Raw genomic sequence first — 20,998 nt, 5'->3', positions numbered from 1 at the left:
ACAATAGTTCATGCTTATCATCAAAAGGAGAGAATTTTCCTGCATATATGTTAAAGAACAGTCTCCTTATTATTGATTTGTGGGTCTCTAAAGAGCAGAAAATGAACACAACCATATTTTTGTTTGGGTAATGAGAACTGCATGCTTTACTAGCACCAGAATAAATTAAAGACTGACTCTGTCATGGACTAAATGTTTCGAACATCTTCAGCAATATATTTTTTAAAAGTATAGAATTCATTTGTCTACAAAGAGAGAAAAGGGTCAAACTTTTGTTATTAGATGGTGCAGAAAAAGGTGTATTCCTGGATCTGCGCCTGGTCCTTCTCAATCTCACTCTTCAGTGTGAGAAGCTGTGCGCACCCATCGGACCTAGAACGCACAAAAATCTCAAGTTTTGGTCTTGTATCATAAATATTTAAGCAATGCAGTGAATGCTGACACTGCTGTAACAGAGTTATGACAGCTGGAGCAGACACTCCAAACACTTTCTATGGGAGGTTTCTCAGATGAATGTGATGTCCTATGCAGTATCAAATGAAAAAGTACATCTGGTTTGTCAGATTAATAAAGTGCAACAGATGGGCATACTTTCTCCCACGCTGAGGTGGAAGAACAAATAGCTGGTAGCTGAAGCCTGCATTGAAAAATAATGCCAAAGAGGCTTTCTGGGAGGAAAATGAAAAGCTTCAAAAATTTTCTATATAGTGTACAAATGAGTGAGCATTGTTTTTTGGCCCATTGTTACCTCAAACTAAATTATGCAAAGGAACTGACTTTAGCACTAGCTTCTCCACTAGCACTAGCTTCTCCAAGCAACTCCTGTTTACCAAGTTCAAAAATACTGAAATACCTCTTTTAATAGTGGCTCTAGATAAATAAATGTTGATCTTAATATCAAAATAAGACATGGTATGAACTCCAGAAGTACTAAAATATCTCTGTAAATGATTCATGAAAGGTCCTAGATATTTTGGCTTGTATTTTACGAGACCACTCAACCATTTGTTATGCAAAGATGCTTAAATTGTATTTTATAAAGAACATGCTTGACACAGTTTCTTATCATTCCTGTTGCTCAAGGCCAAAATTCAACTACCTCCTATGAAATGTTTGGAATCACATCTGCTTCATTTCTTTCACTACAAGACATCTAAAGCATCTGAATGACTGGCAAACACATTTTTCAGCTAAAGAGGCCACGACATTCAGTGACTGCTTAAAGCAGAATAGGTTTTTATCCATGCAACCATTAATATAAGAATTATTTCTGTATTGATGGTTTGATAAAAAAAAATTCCACTCCATATTTTCTTTTTAGTCTGCACTGGCCTGTGAATATAATAAAGGAAGTCATTGCACCTGCCAAGCTATGAGGTGCCTGGAATTTGAAGAAAAAAATCCCACGTCTTCACTATTCTTCAAGAATTACGAAGCCTTGAAATTCTCAGCCATGTTTTTTTTTTTTTTTTTTTTTTGCGCAGTGGTGGCAAATGACTGAGAGTGAAGGGAATGATTTAATCTTGATTCATGGAGCTCTAGATCTTTTTTGATTAATAGAAATTTTCCAGAGAAAAGTCTTTGGTTTAACACAAACGCATCCGAAGCCAATGGGAATGCATGGTCACGAACATACTGGCAGAGTAATTTTGTGAAAACTTTGGATTAGATTAATACATGCAGCATTATGTAGTGTTTCCACCCAAAAAAAAATAGTTTCCAAGTCATTCATAAGGTCCAAGAACTTTCAGCAGGGAGAATGGTGTCTATGAGTGCCCCAGATGCCTCCATTTAAGACTGAGTAACGCAGCAGACCATGACTTTACAGAACTTTTTACATTCACACATCAGCCTTCAGCTAAAAGGAAGCCAGCTGACCTGTTTGGTGCTAGATGCAAGGATGGAGACGGATGAAGCTAAGAAAGAAAAGAGAGAATGGCTGCGCAAGAAGCCAAAAAACAAGCGATAATCCAACAGCAGAGTGTACAGAAGAAGCCATTCAGACCAAGTTATGTATAAAGAGAAATGCAGAAATCCATCCTTGAACTAAAAGCTGTTTTTTTCCCTGTAGATCTTCAAGTAAACTTTATATGTTTGGAACTTTTTATGATATAAACAACACAACCTCTCTAAAATGCTCCTTTTATACCTAGTTGTTTTAATGATCTGTTAGCAGTTAACCTATTTAGATGCAAAATGCTTCTCCAGCTGTTTTTCATACATAACGCTCACTTTTCCTGTCGGCTGTACAGCTACACAGGAGTTAGCGCTGTTGCCTCACAGCAAGAAGGTTCCTGGGTCGCTTTAAACTCTGTATGAGTTTGCACGTTCTCCCCATGCTTCCTCCCACCACCATGCTTGTTAGGTTTACTGATGACTCTTAATTGGCCGTAGGTGTGAGTGTGAGCTTGCCTGGTTGTTTGTTTGTTGTCGTATTGATTTTTTTATCCACACGGAAAACGGCATTTTGGGAGGCCATAAATGAAACGCTTACGTCATGCATAGCATAGCCCACTTAAGCCAAAACAACAATGGTGGGTTACAGGGTTGTGTTCCTGCTGCAGAAGCTACTGAGCTTATTGTGGCTTTTACAGCAAAATATGTGGTGCTGCTTTACCACCACTGAGACAACAAATGGTCATGGAGAACAGCATACACTGGATAATCTTTGATCCACCGCAGAGAACAACCAGAAGGGCCACCAGGAGAAAGTTTTGGGCAGTTTTCCATAATCTTCTCTCTGGTGCATTTCCATGGCAGTGTTACAGCGCCTCTTACAGGCTTGGCATATATGCTACAGCGTTTTCAGTCATTTTCAGTGGTTCTGTGCTTACATGGACATTGATCTGGAGTTTATGGAAAACTTCTTCAAAACGAAACGGAAATACTGTATATCAATTTTGTCTCCGTATGGACAGGGCCTGAATGTCAGTCATGCGATTGACCAGTCCAGATTGTACCCCACCTCTTACCCATTGCTAGCTGGGTAGGCTCCAGGCCCCACCCCGACAGGATAAGTGGCGTAGAAAATAGATGGATACTTTTCCAGTCTTTTGTTGCCCTGTCCCTACTTTTTTAGATTTGTTGAGCTATTTTTTTTCTTTAAATAGTAAAATGTCCCAGCTTCAACTTCTGACATGTTTATTTTGCGAACAAGAAATGGGCGTATGAGGTTTGTAAATCATTGCATTCTGTTTTTATTTACATTTTACACAGTGCCCCAACTTTTTTGGAATTAGGGTTGGAAAATTGAGTCGGACAAACTCAGTTGATTGAAATGCATACATGTGTTTAGACTGAGTTAGTTGCGTGAATTTATGGATGGAACTCTCACACAATTACAACAAGTGTTCTGATGCAAGCATCTTTTTTTAATTCCCGTTGGCATTGAAATAATTTATTCACATTATAGGCAAGGCTGCAATCTGACACCCCCAGCAAAACTCCTCCGATCCTTTTTTGTATTTAAGTGCCCTAATAAGAAATCCTTATTTAGTTATTTTCTGTCTTTTTTACACAAACAGTTCAATGAATGTTTCACCAATTTCTAAGTAACAGAGTAATACTGAGCTCAAAAAGAGTCCTTCGCCATCAAACTATATGTTATTGGTCATATTCACTCAGCAGAGGGCTTTTTGTTGGATAAAGTTTAATTCAGAACCACACCACCACAAAACTTTTCTAAACACGCTCACTTCTGCATATTTTTCAGTTCAACCTTCTCATTTCTATCTCAGCTTCACAGCGTCCCATCTTTACAGTGAATAGGAAATGTATTTGTTTAAAATCCAAACATTGGTCTAAAATCTGCTCTCTTTATCATGTGTCATTCATTTCTTGGTCAAGCCGCTGAAAAGAGTTCATGTGATCAAGGATACCCACATCAGGCTTTAGAAGAGACTGAATCGTAGCCTGGAAACAGGTTGGTGTGATGGTTGGCCTGCCGGTAAAGTTTGGATGAAATTCAAGGCTGTGAGTCAAACTCTCAGTCAAACTCTTTTTTTCCCCCCACTGTTCCCGGTAATGAACGGCACTAATTGATTAAAAACGCTGGTGGGAGGGGATGAGCGAGCAGGGTGTTATAGTGTGAGAGAGTGAAGGGGGTTTGAACACAAACAGCGTCTGGACTGGATCCAGACTGGTGTGGGGGCCCACAGCGGAGAGCCTTGAGTATTGTGCATGAATCAGAGGTTATTAAAGAGAGTACAGTGAATACAGAGGAGCGGGCACAGAGCTTCAGCTGACCTGCTGAGAGTGAAAACACACTACAAAAAGCTCTGTGGGTTAAACCATGGAGGGCAGCTGTGGCTGATAATAATGGAAAAACATGTTTGATTTGATTCTGAGCAAAGACGAGATGTAAATCACAGCTTCTTCTTTTTTATGCAGCAGCTGATTTAACACAGTTATAAATAAATCAGAGCACCCAGGGGTGTAGTTAACTAAGAATTCCATCAGACTGGTCAGATTTAAGTCTACTAATTATTTAATATCCTTTTATTGAACTGATTGAGTCCCATTCACCAACCATTCTTAAGAAAATTGCTCTTAAAATCCTCTCATGCAGTTTTTCAGAAGATTCTGCTATTCCCTTAAGAGCACTCCATTGCACTCCTATGAACATTTGAGCACTGATAATAACAGGATAAAATGTTTAATTTTGCACTCATCAGCACTCAAATATGCTTGATTAAAAATAAACAAAAAACAGAATTATTTATCCTACTTTAAAGAGTTTTTATCAATTTAACCCTTTTATATAATTAATATGCAAAAATACATGACTTAATTATGGTCAAGTATGAACCTGCGGTGTGAACATGCAATAAACATGCAATGTTTGATCATAGCAGCAAAATATTAAAGTACTTATATAATTTAGCACATGTGTAGGAATTTTAAATGTTAGACACTTAAATAAAGAAAAATAAAAACCCACACACTGGGTATGTGTGCATCAGTAGGTATAACTCTGATTGAATTATACTCCAGAATGCATCCTCTTTTAATACAGTGCAACGCATGTTACTTCTGATGAAGCGTCTGAACTTGAGATCTCATGTCTTTAACATCCACTACAAGTGCTAAAGCTCTACTTAAATCTTCCTGTTTTAGTGTCATCTGGAGCAGCATTACATCCACTTCAGAGCTACTGAGGTGTTTCAAAGTGTTTATCTAAATTGGATGTTACTGAAACCTTCCTTCTTCTCCCCTCATTCCTGTGTGCCTTCTGTGTTTGCACACTGTCCTGTAGTCTCATGCCCTTATTTGGGCATAAAGGGGTGTTTCTTTATGCTAATTTAGACAATAAATACGTTATGACGATAGATACCTGTCAAGTAGTGCACATCACCTAAGTTATAGTGTTGTGGCTCTAAACAGCCTGTCATTGTTTGACAGAACTTTTTCCTGTCCCCTATGATGACGGGTTTTTTTTAACCATTGTTGTTTAAAGGTTCTACTAGTTTTGTAGTACTCAAGAACAGTCCTGGTCTTGAGACCAGTTTCTTGGTCTTGTCTCAGGCTCGAGAGCTATTTTACTTGTCTCGGTCTTGGACAGGCTGGACTCGGGATTTTCCATCAAGACCGGTCGAGACCAGCACTGATCTGCTAGTCTTCAGCTTCATTAATGTGATAATAAGGAAAGCACTTGCTAAACAACAAATAGCTACACCTGCAAAACCTCAGACATCAGTCCATCTTATTTTTAGTCAGAAATACCTCTGAACAATTACTTCAGGCCTCACCTGACAAGTCTAGATAAACATCTCGTTGTCAGATGTTTGAAATGATTCCAGGCTTAGTTAGTTGAACACATTTTTTGAGATTTGAGATTTTTGCATGTTGTCCTTTGAAAGAGCACATCATGAGGCAGTACGGCAGCGCAGGGGTTAGAGCTGTTGCCTCACAGCAAGAAGGTCGCTGGTTTAATTCCCAGTCAGGGCAGAGTACATCTGCTTTTTCAGTCAGTCAGTCAGTCAGTCAGTAACAATCAGAACCAAAAAATTGTACCTGTTCTGTGCTCGTCAGTCACTGTGGGAGAAGCAGTTAAAACTGTTTTTGTGAAAGGATGTTGAATTAAGGCATTCGGATTTGCGCATGGGTTCTCTTCAGGTACTCCGGCCTCCTCTCACCACCAAAAACATGCTCACTATGTTAACTGGTGACTCTAAATTGGCCGTAGGTGTGAATGTGAGCATTGCTGGTTGTCTGTCTCTATATGTCAGCCCTGCAATTGACTGGCGACTAGTTCAGGGTGTACCCCGCCTCTCGCCCAATGACAGCTGGGATAGGCTCCAGCCCCCCCGCTACCTGGAACGGAGTAAGTGGTTTAGAAAATGGATGGATGGGTGTTTTGAAAGAGTTGCAGACACCTTCTTTTTATCTGTCAGATTTATTTAAAAGAAAACTACAATTAAAGAGAGAATGCTCTTTAACTGTCATGTTTTTTTTTTAATGAATTTTTATGGTCTTGGTCTTTTCTTGGTCTCAGCTTGTCTCGGTTTTGACTTGGTCTTGACCCCTAAAAGTCCTGGTCTTGTCTTGGTATCAGTGCAGTCTGGTCTCGGGCAAGTCCTGGTCTCAGGTAGTGTGGTCGTGAGTACAACACTAGGCTCTACCCTTCTGAAACACCTTGCATAAAGTTTTCCAGATAGCTGTGAAATATATCAAGTCTAAAATGGGAAAGAGTCTGTCTTTCATGCCAGATTACATACTAATGAGATTGTTTAAAAGAAGCAGTTATTTTTTTATTATAGTAAAAGTATGTAAAAGTTGGCATCTATACCAAGTTAGTTATAATTCAGGGTTTGTTTGGAGAAAGCAGGCAGACATACTGTATGTAAAAATAGACATTTAACACTCCTACATAGCAGGAATTAAATGATTCTGTTTCATAAGCAGGCATTCAACTCCGAGACTGGCAGTCAAATGAGGCTCTTTGGAGCAAGTCATTGAATCTTGAACTAAGGGTCAGCTATAGAAACTTGAAGGAAGTCAATTCATCATATTAATTAAATGGCAAATGCCCAGGCGCCTTCATTCCCTTGATAATTTTTTATAAACCAGCTAGCATTGGTATGCATCACTGATCTCTTCTATGTGGAAGAATGAACTGAGCATTACTGTTGAGAAATCTAATTTCGTGGCTGGTATCTGATACCCCACCCTATTCTTTATAACACTATCAAAAGCTTTTGACCAGCAGGTGAACAAAGATCAACCAGCAAATGAAAAGCTTTTATTTGTCGCCTGCCTCTATCTTTACCATCAGAAACATCTGACTTGCACTCAACCCCGCCATCAATTCTGCTCTCACAAATAGAAAAACCTCAAGATATCTGCTCGGGCAGTTATCTTGAAGGGGAAGGCCAAATTTTTAGAGATGGAGTCAAAGCTTCCACTTAAACCTATTGAAACCAACCAGACACTGCTTGAATTAGAAAGGCCATTTTCAGCACATAGATTTCTGTTGTCAGTAAAATTGTAGAGACTATATAGGCATCCAACAGTCAAACAGTGTCAGTAACAAAGTGGATGGCGGCATTCAGAATTTGTTAAATACTTTATTTAAATACTTTGAATAATTTGTTCTTTGTGCAGGAGCTCCACATGCACGGACTCAGACATAAACATACAATTCACCATGCCAGCTCATTACCCGTTCACTGCCTCTGTCACTACCTCTGTAGGCAGATAAGCAGAGTGAAAATATTGCTCATGAATGGGGAAATTATGGTTAAAAAAAGATATTTGTAAAAATGACACATTTGTTGCTTAAAGGGGACCCTGTGTAATATTGTTTCTTGGGACCCAAAATCCCTAGATACACCCCTGCTTGAGATCAATATGCTATTGATGAGTACCTCATACAACCCTACTTCAAAAATTAATCTACACTATATTGCCAAAAGTATTCACTCACCCATTCAAATAATTGAAATCAGGTGCTCCAATCACTTCCATGGCCACAGGTGTATAAAATCAGGCACCTAGGCATGCAGACTGTTTTTTATAAACATTTATGAAAGAATGGGTCGCTCTCAGGAGCTCAGTGAATTTCAGCATGGTACTGTAATAGGATGCCACCTGTGCAACAAGTCCAGTGGTGAAATTTCCTTGGTCCTAAATATTCCACAGTCAACTGTCAGAGGTATTATAACAAAGTGGAAGCCATTGGGAATGACAGCAACTCAGTCACCAAGTGGTAGGCCATGTAAAATGACAGAGCAGGGTCAGCGGATGCTGAGGCGCAACTTTCTGCAGAGTCAATCACTACAGACCTCCTAACTTCATGTGGCCTTCAGATTAGCTCAAGAACAGTGCATAGAGAGCTTCATGGAATGGGTTTCCATGGCCGAGCAGCTGCATCCAAGCCATACATCACCAAGAGCAGTGCAAAGCGTTGATGCAGTGGTGTAAAGCACACCGCCACTGGACTCTGGAGCAGTGGAGACGTGTTCTCCGCAGTGACGAATCACGCTTCTCCAACTAGCAATCTAATGGACGAGTCTGGGTTTGGCGGTTGCCAGGAGAACAGTACTTGTCTGACTGCATTGTGCCAAGTGTAAAGTTTGGTGGAGGGGGGATTATGGTGTGGGGTTGTTTTCCAGGAGCTGGGCTTGGCCCTTTAGTTCCAGTGAAAGGAACTCTGAATGCTGCAGCATACCAAGAGATTTTGGACAATTCCATGCTCCCAACTTTGTGGGAACAGTTTGGGGATGGCCCCTTCCTGTTCCAACATGACTGTGCACCAGTGCACAAAGCAAGGTCCATAAAGACATGGATGAGAGAGTTTGGTGTGGATGAACTTGACTGGTCTGCACAGAGTCCTGACCTCAACCCGATAGAACCCCTTTGGAATGAATTCGAGCCGAGACTGAGAGCCAGGCCTTCTGGTCCAACATCAGTGTGTGACCTCACAAATGCGGTTCTGGAAGAATGGTCAAAAATTCCCATAAACACACTCCTAAAGCCTTCCCAAAAGAGTTGAAGCTGTTCTAGCTGCAAAGGGTGGACCCATGTCATATTAAACCCCATGGATTAAGAATGGGATGTCACCTAAGTTCACATGCAAGTCAAGGCAGGTGAGCAAATACTTTTGGCAATATAGTGTATCTCTAGTCGTGCGGATAGCCTAGAGGTTTAAGGTGCGACCTATGTACGCGGGCGGCCCGGGTTTGTATCCGGCCTGTGGCCCCCATGTCTCTTACCACTCTCATCCCGTTTCTGACTCTATCCACTGGCCTCCTCTGTCAAATAAAGGCACGAAAAGCCCAAAAATAAATCTTTGAAAAAAAAAACAGTTAATCTATCTCTTTAATGTTGTCTAGGTTTGTCTTCCTGCACCTGGTGTTGCTGGTGGCAGTCATGTTTTTAGTGTGGTGTACTTCGATTGATTGCATACCTCCTTTGGATTTTCGTCATGGTGTTGCTGCTTTCACTGGCTCCACAGACTTTTAACAAATATTACAGCAATGCTGACGCAGCTAAAGAAACCCTTCATTCTTATTAATGCTATTGCATTCATGCTAATCCTCTATCTGTGTCTGCTTTGTCTTGGCAGTGTGGCCAGTGTTTTTTTTTCATTTAACCAACACAATTACAGAATAAAGAACAATAATGAGGATGTTAAATCAAGGACTGAAGCTTCAGAAGACTCCAGAGACGATGTCAAATGTTACAGTAGATGCATCCACCGGCTACTGCCATTCTGAGGCCTAACTGGTTGATTTCAGTGCATTATGTGCAAGCATACCAAGCCATGCTGGAACCCACCAATCCCAAACAGGAGGTGGCAGCGTTAATTTTAAACATCAAACTCACACCTCCATAGACAAACACTAGGTCTTATGTAGAAAATTAAATAAACACAACGCCCTTTAAACACGAGTTTTAATATTCAGAGGTTAGAATTTGTTCCTCCAAAGCTGAGTCCTTATTTGAATAGAAGCAAAGCCTTAAATTTTCTTATCACTTTTTAAACATTTTAATGGAGTGATTTGAACACACTGCAGTAGAAAGGAAACGTCTTTTTCTTCGCAAAATATATGCATTTTAAAAGTTATAAATCCTTGGACTGATCACTCCAGCCAAAGCTGCCAGTTAGTAATCTTTTCAATCTTGATTTTTTTCTGTAAAATTGGACTCATTTAAAGGATTTTCTTGAGTTTATCTGTGGAAGAACTAAGCTTCTCTCCATTTCAAAGGATAATAAAGTGTACCTTTCTCTGTTACACTTATTTGACATCTTATGTGATTTTTTTCCTGAATATAACATGGCATTTCGACATCCCTATAGTATGTTCAGTGCTCTCACTAAAGCACTGAAATAAAGTAATATTACTGACATTATTTTAAATAAAAACTATACCAAGTACGATGAGCTTCCATCATAAAATGTTAATTCTACCTGTCATTAGTGTGTCATTGCAGTCATGTAGGATTTTCATTTACCTGCCTTCAAGGATGATTCAACATAATCCAGATTATCACTACTCTGATTTAAAGATAAAACCTTGAAAAATAAAATAAAGATTAGCACATATACCTGTCAGATTAACCATTTGATGAGACAATGCTGCTGTTTTAGGGGTGCTGGGGTGATATTTAGGGGTGATATTTAGGGGTGACGAAGCACCCAAAAAAAGGGTCTAAAATCCCTCTTGACTTATGACCACTGGAGGAAAGTAACTAATTACATTTACTCTGTTGCTGTAATCAGGTATTTTCTTTTTGTGTGGCTTTTTTGAGTACATTTTGAGCTCAGTAATTCCACTAATTTTAAATTATTTTTGGTTTTAAGTTTTGTACTTCAGTAACTTTTAAAACGTCTTAAGTAAAAGCTAAATCGTGAGTCCAAATGAGGAGTTTCTAGCTTTCTGTCAGTGAAATGAAACTGGAGAGTTATTTAGCTTTGACCTCTCAGTGAGAGGCTGACATCACATCCCAAAACAGCTGTTGCATTTTATTTTATTATAAAGATGTGACTTTACCTGAACAACCTGGTTGGAGACCTGCAGCTGCTCAGTATTTAAATATACCTGAGTGAATGAGCTGATTTGCTTTTACTTAAGTGAATACAGGTGGGCCACTCAACAAGCCCATGTGGATTTCTTTGGGTTCTCCTGCACATTTCTCTGTTAAATCAATTCTACATGATCATGCTCTGCATGTATTGTTTTTCTCATTGCATCCTGTATCTTTTTCATTGTCTCTGTTCATTTGTGCAATAAAATAAATAGATAAATAAACAGATAATTTTTTTCCACCAGAAATTTACTTCTACTAAAGTCAGTTTAATGGCAAAATAACTGTACTTTACTTGAGTACAGTAGTCTTTTATGTTGTCAAGCTTTGCCTACTTAATGCCCAGGTGAGAGAGATTTGCTGATATAGAAGAACACTTTTTTGTTTTTTTTAATTATTATTTTTCTTTTTTTCTTGATTATTATTATTATTATTATTATTATTATTATTATTATTATTATTATCATCACCATCATCATTATAATTATTATTATTTCTATTATTTGTATTTGAGTTTTTTGTTTGTTTTGTTTTAGGTTTTTTATGCAAATAAAAAGTTTTTCTTTGAATAACAAAATACACAGTGACTAAATAGATTTTTTGGAAGACTTTTATACTGAAAGAGTGCTTTGAAATATTGGTTTTCACACTGATTCCTCCTGGCATGTTCACTTGTTTATGAATTATTTAAAATTGATAATAGCAATAATAATAATAATAATAATAATAATAATAATAAAAATAATAGTAATAATAACAATTATTATTATTGTTGTTGTTGTTGTTATTATTGTTGTTATTATTATTATCATTATTATTGTTGTTGTTGTTATAATTTTAATTATTATTATTATCATTAGACCTATTTGAGGAGGACACAGGCCTGATGAGTGGAGCATCGATCCATTTGTTTACCAGCTCACCAGTTCTATCCGTTCATTCCTGTAACAAACGAACCCAAAAGTCACTGACGTCATCCTTTTAATGACGTTCAGATCTGAGATTGATGGAATAGTTGTCAGTATTTTGAACATCACAGATAAAACAAAAAATTCAAACACATATTTTTTTGATATTTTAAATTAAATTTATTCAAAAACATCGACTTAAAGGACAGGAGTCAGATATTGTGCTCATAGACAGTATCACTTATAAACAAACGTATACAACACTGTGAAATATCATACTTTACACTTCTGGACAGAGGCTAGAACTGCAATCCAAACTATCTTGTGTGACTAGGAATGATTCCTTAAATAAAGTGGGCTGCTTCTTTAAGAACAGCGCGCCTCTGCAGGAAAGTGCACATTTTTAATCAGTTATTGGATGAGGCGCAGGGAATCCGAGCACGAGCGCAGGAACCATGTAGCATGTGTTGGGCTGGATTTAATATCCCATTGCTGTTTTTAAAGTGCAACTGACAGTTTAAGAGGGAGAGGGGGATATTCTGAGCTTTTTCGCCCTTTTTATCCTCAATAAGAACTGATTATTACGCAGATCACGATTTTCAAAAATGAAGTCTGATGGAATGTAGTGCTCTTTTTTTGGTTGGGCCTTTAGTTAAGTAGCTTATAAGTACCAAAATTAATATGGGTAACAAAACTGGGACCCTTCCCACACTGCAGAAAAATAAATAGTTTCATTTTAAGGGTCATCTCGTCTTGTTTTCAGCCTTTCAGTTTTTATTGGATTTTTACGCGTCTGGGAATAACTGATGCTGGATCATCGTTCCTGTTTTACTGAGAGGGTTGTATAGAACTGTCAGAATAATATCAGAATGATTCTGATTATTTCAAATGAAATGAATTAAAAGTTAATTCATGTAAGAGAAACAGATTTTTTCCAGGAACGAAGTAAAAAGACATTTGCTCAGTTTGGTGCGCTTGCTTTGCTTGGATGATCTAAAAACGGTCGAAGCTTGAGTGTGATGTATTGTACATAAATGAAAGTCTATTAAAAGTGTCTCTGTGGGCATGAGAACGTCTCAGTCATTATTTTTACTCGACTCTTGGTCGCTCTGGTCGTCGGTGAAGCACACGTCCACGTCACTGTCATTGTCGCTCTTGTGCTCTGCGTCCTCGAACAGGCCTCCCGTTTTGTCGTCCAGCTTCTTGATGGTCTGCCCGGGATGTCTGGACTTCACGTGCCTCTCCAGGTCCCGCCTCCGCACGAGCACCTTCCCGCAGAAGTCGCACCTGTAGGGCGTGTTTCCCTCCGCGTGCAGCCGGATGTGTTTGTTCAGGTTGCTGGGGTCTCCAAACGGCCTGAAGCACACTTTGCATTTGAGCGGCTTGTAGCCTGTGTGAGTCCTCATGTGGATTTTCAGGCCGTATTTCCGGGAGTACAGCTTGCCGCAGTACAGGCACAGGTGCCCCTTTTTGGGCTTGCCGGAGCCGGTGTTGCTGGCGTTTCCGGCGGGCATCGAGTCCAGCCTGGTCCGGTTCTTCTCCGCTGCGATTTCAGACAGCTGCTGCGTGTGCATGGCGATCTCTCGGTCTATGTTGGTGATAGAGCCCAGGTCTTGGCTCAGAGGGGGTGCACCGAAGTAGGACACAGATTCGGGGTATTTAAGCAGGTTGCTGAAGTGGAATTTAAGCGGATAGTAGGGAGAGCTGTAGAGCAGCTCCCCGTTATAAACAGTGAAGGGCATGATCGGGATGTTACAGTCTCCTCCGTACGTCTTGACTCCATCGAAGTGAGGCAGAGAGAACCTCTCAAAGTGGAGTCCAGGGGGCATCTGAGGGTAACGGGATGGGGACAGGCCGGAGTGCATCCTGCTCTCCACGTGCTTAAAGGCTGAAGTCTCCTCCATGTGCGGCAACAACGGGAAACTCCGGAGGTTGTTTGCGCATGGCACCATTGGAGATGTGGAGTCCATAAGCGCAGGTGCGCACTTAGAGGGATGGTTCCCTCCTCCATTGAGAGTCTCGCCCACATTGCGGATTGGTTTCATGTTCCCAATGAGTTTGCTGAACCCCAGGCCGCTCAGCTTCCCATTCGTGTCATCCCTGGACACGTCTGCGCCCGGGACTTTGGAGACCCCGGTAGGTTTGAAAGCAGAGCGCACGCCCGGGTGGAAGCCCATGCTGCTCAGCACTGAGGATGTGGCCCCGAGGCCGAGGATGTGTCCTTGGTTTCTGGCCGAGGTGACGCTCATGTCGAGCGCCCTGTCCTGCTCCTCTGAGCTGCTTTTCTTTGACAGTCCGACTTTGTTTAGAAAAGGGGAGGAGGACACAGCCCGCCTGTTAGAGTCTGAGATGGAGGTGTTGGTGTGACCGCTCCTCGGAGATGTGGAGGTGTTGGGGATGTCTCCTGACTTTGGAGACCTGCTGAATGTCTCTGTGCCTCTGACCTGCTCGCTGCTCACAAACCCCCGCCCGTTGCTCAGGGCGCAGTGGAAGTGAATGTGGGCCTTGAGTGTGTTCGGGTATTTAAATATTCTCCAGCAGTACCAGCAGATGTAACGCTCCTCACCTGAAGAAAAAAAAGAAGAACATTAAAATTATGATTCCTTTTATTAGGGTTAATAATCTCACAACACATAATAAAGACAAATATTAGAATATCATGAAGATTTACAGAATATGAGCGTGCGTAAAAGCCCGAGCCTGTGCGTAAAATCTCACTACAGGTACTACAGTGCAACCTGTGGCCTGCATACAAGCCCGCCTTCTCTAATAATCACCCCAGCCACACTCAAGGCTCGTGCATGAAGTAAATTAGAATAAAAATGGATAAAAAAATGCAACATAGAATCGATTTTCCCCTTTTGAAAAATAATTCCTAAAACACATTTTTCATTATCCCTCCAGGATTTACTGCTAAAGTTTAGATGAAGGCCCTAATGGGTTTGATCTGATTTCTAAGATGTGGTGCCAAGTGGTAATGGACACAGGAGGCCTTTTAAATGACCCCCCAGTTGAGCACTCGGGGGTTAATATAGATGTAATGATTTTGTAATCCTTATAGGGGCCATTGTTTATGATCACCATCAAAAGAGCAAACGCCCAGCCCAATCTGGCGCTCAGAAAACGATGCTTTTGAATGAGCTACTTTCTCTCTCCCTGCGCTCTTTCCCGTGGAAGTGACAGCAGCTGTTGCTTGAAATCGCAAGTCTCCAGAAACAATGGCGAAGGCCCATCTGTTGACGCCTAATAATGGGAGCGAGCGTATGTCCAGGAGCGCACACGGTGTGTTGGGCCGGAGAATCAGGGCAATATACACCCCACATAAAAGTTAGCATTCATTAGGCCACAATACCTTGACGCACCCACCTAATTTACCGTGAAGCACTTGTTTTTGAATTTATTTGCTTTTGAATACATGAATATTAATGACGCGATGACATTTGTTAACCTCCGTCTCGCGAGTGAATCACCAGCCTCTTTTTTTTTTTTCTTCCTCCACGGTCGTCGACGCACGTCTATTACTGCTTCTAATTGCTTTTTTATGCCTTTTCTGTCGAGCACCGTTATTAATTTATCACTTTTATTTTTCATGACGCAAGTGTGAGATCATTTCATGTTGCGCCACTTTGCTTCTTCATTTATTCTGAGTGAAGAGGCCCCTCCACATCCAAAAGAGTTTATCATCCAAATTTATCTTTACTTAATGATTTCACTGCTGTTAAAGATTATCTTTCCTCCTTTTAATTAAACGGATTAGTTCCTGGTGAGCTGGTGTTTCACAAAGATTAGAGGATAATCCTCACACGCAGACGCAAATTATCAACGTAGACCCAAACAAGATTAAAAGATTAAAACATAAGGAAAATAATCTGTTATCTGATAAAATGCTGAATTTGATCCAAATGAGCATTTCCATGTTTTTATTTTAACCCTCCTTAGTCCCTAAGGGTGTTTTTTTTTTTTTTTTTTTACCCCTTTGGACTTTATTTTGTGGAGAACTTTGGTTTTGTTGATGCATATGGTATACATTTTCCTGAGGGTGTGTATTTTGGGATGAATTTTGGTATTTCAGGGAAAAATATTTTTAAAGTCTTTAATTCATTGTGTAAAAAAATAGTCCCACCTGAGTCCCTAAGGGTATTTTTGACCCCATCTACTCCCATTATAAACACTTTTTTTAAAAATACACTGCCATTGCAGTTTGATTTATTTTTATTTTTATTTATTTTTCATTCATTGGTGTTGAAATCCCTTCAATTTTATATTTTCATTGTTTTTTTCTAGGTGGTGATGTTTTCTCATATGCTGTAGCCACTATCGAGAGGCCATGTCAGCATTTTTACATTATCATATTATATCAAGCACTGCAGGCTAAAAAATAAATAAATATTTATAACAAAACTTATTTGGGTGTGTTCTAGGGATGTCATAGTGTGGTGTGAAAGTGTGCATTGAGGAATTGATATATGTGTGTGTATGTGTGTGAAGCCAAAACACAGCCACTAAAATCATGGTCAGTGCAATGTGAAATGATGAACCCAAAAAAAAAAAAAAAAAATCTATTTTGCATCTATGTGATGGAAAATAATTCACTTTTTGTGTTTTTTGTTTTAACAAAAAAATCAAGTTCTCGTCACAAAAATTGGCATTTAAGGAGTTAAAGTTTTAAAACACCAATATTTTTCATTATATTAAGTGAGGACTGAAGTTACTTTACCTATTTATGAAAAAAAAAATGGAATGATACATTAATACATAATTTTTTATGGCAGTTTTTATTGGAGGGTATTTTTTACCCTTAGGGACTTGGGTGTCGCACTTTTTTAGGGACCTAGGAGGGTTAAAGGAAAAAAGAGCTTGTTCCCCCAGTCTTCGTTAGAAAATGATTTTTAAAAGTGAAATAGCCTGCCTGAGGTAAGAACATCCAATCAATTTCCATGTGAGCGGTAAAGGAGAAACATCAGGAGTATTGTCATCCATTTAAATGTGCTCTCAACATGTCGATGATGTGTCAGTGTGAGTCTGACACCAGAATAAACTCTCCATGTTAGTGCCAAATTTACAAAAATCCAATAAAGAAATGTAAACTGGAGAAGACCACACATTATTATTATCATTTCTTTTATCATTGTTATTAGTTACCTTTCTCGTCGTGCGTGGGAGTGGCCGTGGTTGGGATGTCGTACCACTGCGCCAGAGCGTTGGAGTACCAAACACTGAGCTCCTCTCCGGCCGGGATTTCCCTCAGGACGCGGTAGAAAATCTTTTAACAAATAAAGAAGATGAGCGGAGATGATGAAGGTTACTGACATGAAAAGAAAAAGAAAATGAGAAGTGGTTTGAAGGGGTGGGGATTCACCTGTCCACCAGGTAGGTCTGACACTGCTTCCAGGTTTTGCTCCTGACTGTTCCTGGCTGCGCGGATGAACCCGATCCAGTCTGGCACGGGACAGCCCGATTCATCCACGAACTCTCCCCTTACTAAGCGAACCTACCAGGGAGGAAAGTACCAGTCAGCACAATCTCAAAACATTCTGATAAACTTTCAGCTCCATTTAAGCGCCTCCTCTTCTTTACACAGGCCAACATCTTCATCAGAATGGCCTGCTCCAAAATACAGTCAAAACCTGCATTATTTATTAATAGTCTTGTTCTGAATTAACTCATTTCAACTCCTTATTCTTGCCGTTTCCCGGCTGCTCTACCTGGAGGTGCAGGGTTACGCATGAGCAAAATGCGCGTAATGCGCCTTTATCCGCTCCGCTGATGATTCCCTAAAGAGAATGACACTCGGGCCTAATTGAGTTGATATGGGAAACGAATTTGAGGAGTGTCAGAGCGTTTCTAAACTGTTCAAGGACATTAAAGATCGAAGCGCGACATTTGACACAGAGAGTGCACCTGATGATCGCGGGCAGCCCGGGGGCCACGCATTTAGACGCATCAATCACGAGCGCTGACAGCTGCAACAATAACAGGCAGAGATCAGAGATGCTCTTATGACTGCGAATTATGGGCGCATAAATGCGTAAAAATACATTTTTAAAAGTTAGATTAAAAATAAAGATTTGTAGTCCTTTTTTTATTTTGTTGTAAATTTTATTTTGAATTCTTTGCTGGTTGTCTTTGAGATTATAATCACTAACTACATTTCCCCCTCTTCTTTCATCATGCAGGCCTAAAAGCATGAATCAGCTTGTTTAGCTTTATCTTTAATGTTACTTTTTAATGTTGTTGTTTTTTCTCTCTGCCCCAGGCTGAGCCCGCGACCTCAGTGGCATCTTTCTGTGGCCGGATTACATTAAAATTAAACGGCTCATCGGGATAACAGGCCCGGCAGGCAGTGAAATGTGAGGCGGCTGAGGGCATGAAATCCCACACAGCGGAGCCGGGCCGCCCATTAGGCCGGTTAAGTAGAAGCACAGACTGACAAGTCGGCCACTAATGGAGCTCAATTATTTCCATCCTGACAGGCCAAAGCAATTAATGAGTGAAAGCTCGATGGAGTTTGACAGTGCAGCTTTAAAATACAAATTCAGCCTGCTTGTTTTTTTTTTTAACCATACGATGGCCAACTTTGGATTCCAAGAGGGCCACAATAATTTAATCCCTGCTGCCAGAAGGCCAGATATAAATTATTGGATAATTTAAATTAACAATGAAAAGTAGAAGTATAAAGCTTTGATCAGGATTTAATAAAACTTTTTTTTTATTTTTAAACCTAAATGCAAACAGTAATTGTGGATTTTATGAGCTACAGAGAGGAGGAAAGCCGGATTAAGCTCTTTTTTCATGGTTTAAAAGTCTCTTATTTGTACTTTTTTCTTATAATCCTTAATTAAAGAGTAAATTATATGTTCCAATCTTTTGCCAAGAACGAAATTTAAAGAAATTAAACAAACATTATAATAGAAATATTTCTATTTCTCACGTTCTGGTGCGTTTGGTTTCGTGCGTAATGGCGTTGCTCTGGAAACGGTGCAATCCACCATGGTAGATCCTGTCAGATTTTTGTTTCCTCGTGTTTACAGTTGAATAATATTTAATTTTTAAAACTGACTGGCCAGATTGACTGAGGATGGGGGGCCTCATGTGGCTCCCGGGCCTCCACTTGCCCACCTTTTTCATACCAGAGAAAATAAAGCATGCGTAAAATGTCAAGGTGTTTATTTTTCTATTTGCAAAAAAGTTTTTAAAAAGTTAGAAAGAATAAAGATTAAATTGGAAATAAGCTGAAATGCCTCAATTGTTTTCACTGATCTCCTGATTAATAAAGATATTTTGGATTATTGGAATATTGATGCGCATTTTTTCAGCTGCACGTGAGAAAAAGGCCATTTAAACCTGTGAAGATAAAAGCAAACTTCCTTCTAAAGTTGTCCTGTGTTCCTCTTACCTTCTTTTTGGGTCCTGCCTCCTTTCTGTCTGACACGTACTTCCCGAGCTTGAAGATGCCCGGTACTGGTCCTATCCGAAGCCCGGCGGGGATGCTGCAGTCCGCGAACACACTGACGGTGGTGGACGCCCGGGTGGGTTGCATGGCGTGGGGTGAGATCAGAACCATGAAGACTGATGGAGACAGATTGGAGGAGTGCGGGGAAGGAAGGAAGAGGATGAGGAAGAGAGGATGAGGACCGGCCGATATCCGCCCTCAAAGTGACGCGGTGGCGTTATGCTCTCCGGCTTTTCTAGTCATGGTGCAGGCAAGGTAGCCCCCCCCCCCCAACTCAGCGCCCCCCACCCTCTCCGACCTCCACAGCTTAGGATGCAAGTGTGTGTGGGAAGAGGAGGGGGGGGGGAGGCAGAGAGGTGATGCTGTGCTGTAAGGTACTTTAAAGGGGGGGGGGGGGGCTGGGCTCCTGAGTTTGCAGCGTGGAGCAGTGTGCGTGTTTGTGTGAGTGAGTGTGAGAGAGTTGGGCTCTCCCAGCAGCTGTGAGGAGAGGGGAAACGGGCCTGCCTGCTCACATGGAGACTTTCCCTCACCCCTCCGCATAATGAATTGCTCCAAAACGGTCAAGAGACACAAAGAGCCAGGCGACCTTCCCATCCCCAAAATCCAATTTGTCAAGGGCAGAGAAAAGAGGGAGCAGAATCAAAGGTCCAGAGCGACCATTAATCCTCAGCATGTGGCTTTGTCCTCCAGACAGTTCCGATATTTTAACTGACAAATCCAATGTATAATTTATCCATAAATCGTCACCCTTTCCTATTCAAAGCTTTCAAGCCAGGTTTTGGAAATCAGTGGCTACTTTAAATCTACTTGGCTGGCATTCTTTGGCTTTTCTACACTTCAAAGCGCTTTATTCTGCCTCCTCCTTTGTGTCCTTAGTGCAACAAAGGGAGCAGGAAAGTTTAGAGGACTTGTTAACTTCTATTGACTCTCGGCGTGTGCCGGGTGGAGATCAGGCAGGTACTGAAAAGGGAGAACCACCAGCAGGAAGAGAGAGAGAGAGAGAGAGAGAGAGACGGAGGGGAAAGAAAACAACCATCAAGATCTCAGAGATGCACATGTGGATTTCTGGTCATTTCTAACTCCTTAAAACACATCTGCACTCTGCTGCACGTGGAGAGTTCACCTGGATAAAGAACCATTTTAATTACATAAGAATAAATAGTTTTACCTTTGCTGAATTCAGCTTTATGTGTCTGAATTTCAAAATAAAAGTAGCTCACCATAAAATGATACATCAGAAAAACTGGAGAGGATCATGTAGATAAATAAATAAATGATGACGTGTTAGTGGAAGATAATACTTTGGAGAATAAATTTGACTTTTTAATTGTTGGAATTTCAAGACTGAAGTCTGACAGAAAGGACTAAATGATTGAAAGACTGACTTATTGGCAGTGCAACTGATTCATTTTTCAAAATAAAATACTCCTAAATTGTTGATGCCCTGCAAAAACATGTCAGAAGCAGCCCTGGACCGCTGCCTTCTGACTCTGCATTTCATGCAACTGATTTTCTTTTTAATATCTTTTATAAAATTTGAAATAATTTATAGATATTCAGTGCTTAACAAATTTATTAGACCACCTGTCATATTTGTCTCAGAGACCAT

General features: G+C 40.3%; 1 protein-coding gene across 1 annotated transcript; it reads right to left on the bottom strand.

The window, feature by feature from the left end:
* Positions 1-13,012: 13,012 nt before the first annotated feature.
* Positions 13,013-19,500, bottom strand: prdm13 (PR domain containing 13). Its single transcript, XM_041794389.1, has 4 exons — positions 19,333-19,500; positions 17,296-17,427; positions 17,079-17,199; positions 13,013-14,502 (listed from the first exon to the last, which is right to left on the bottom strand). Exons 1-4 carry the CDS (start codon positions 19,498-19,500, stop codon positions 13,013-13,015), a joined length of 1,911 nt encoding a protein of 636 aa, XP_041650323.1.
* Between the last annotated feature and the right edge of the window lie 1,498 nt (positions 19,501-20,998).

The sequence above is a fragment of the Cheilinus undulatus genome, linkage group 8, assembly GCF_018320785.1.
Source record: "Cheilinus undulatus linkage group 8, ASM1832078v1, whole genome shotgun sequence".
NCBI classification, from domain to species: Eukaryota; Metazoa; Chordata; class Actinopteri; order Labriformes; family Labridae; genus Cheilinus; species Cheilinus undulatus.
This window is presented reverse-complemented; position numbering and strand designations above follow the sequence as displayed.

What these genes read in the sequence shown, in the direction of transcription:
- prdm13 (XM_041794389.1), bottom strand. Translation starts at nt 19,500, where the DNA reads ATGGTTCTGATCTCACCCCACGCCATGCAACCCACCCGGGCGTCCACC. An exon ending in AGGCAGGACCCAAAAAGAAG is followed by an intron (nt 17,428 to 19,332) that starts GTAAGAGGAACA and finishes CCTCCCTGGTAG; the next exon opens with GTTCGCTTAGTAAGGGGAGA. An exon ending in CAGACCTACCTGGTGGACAG is followed by an intron (nt 17,200 to 17,295) that starts GTGAATCCCCAC and finishes ATTTGTTAAAAG; the next exon opens with ATTTTCTACCGCGTCCTGAG.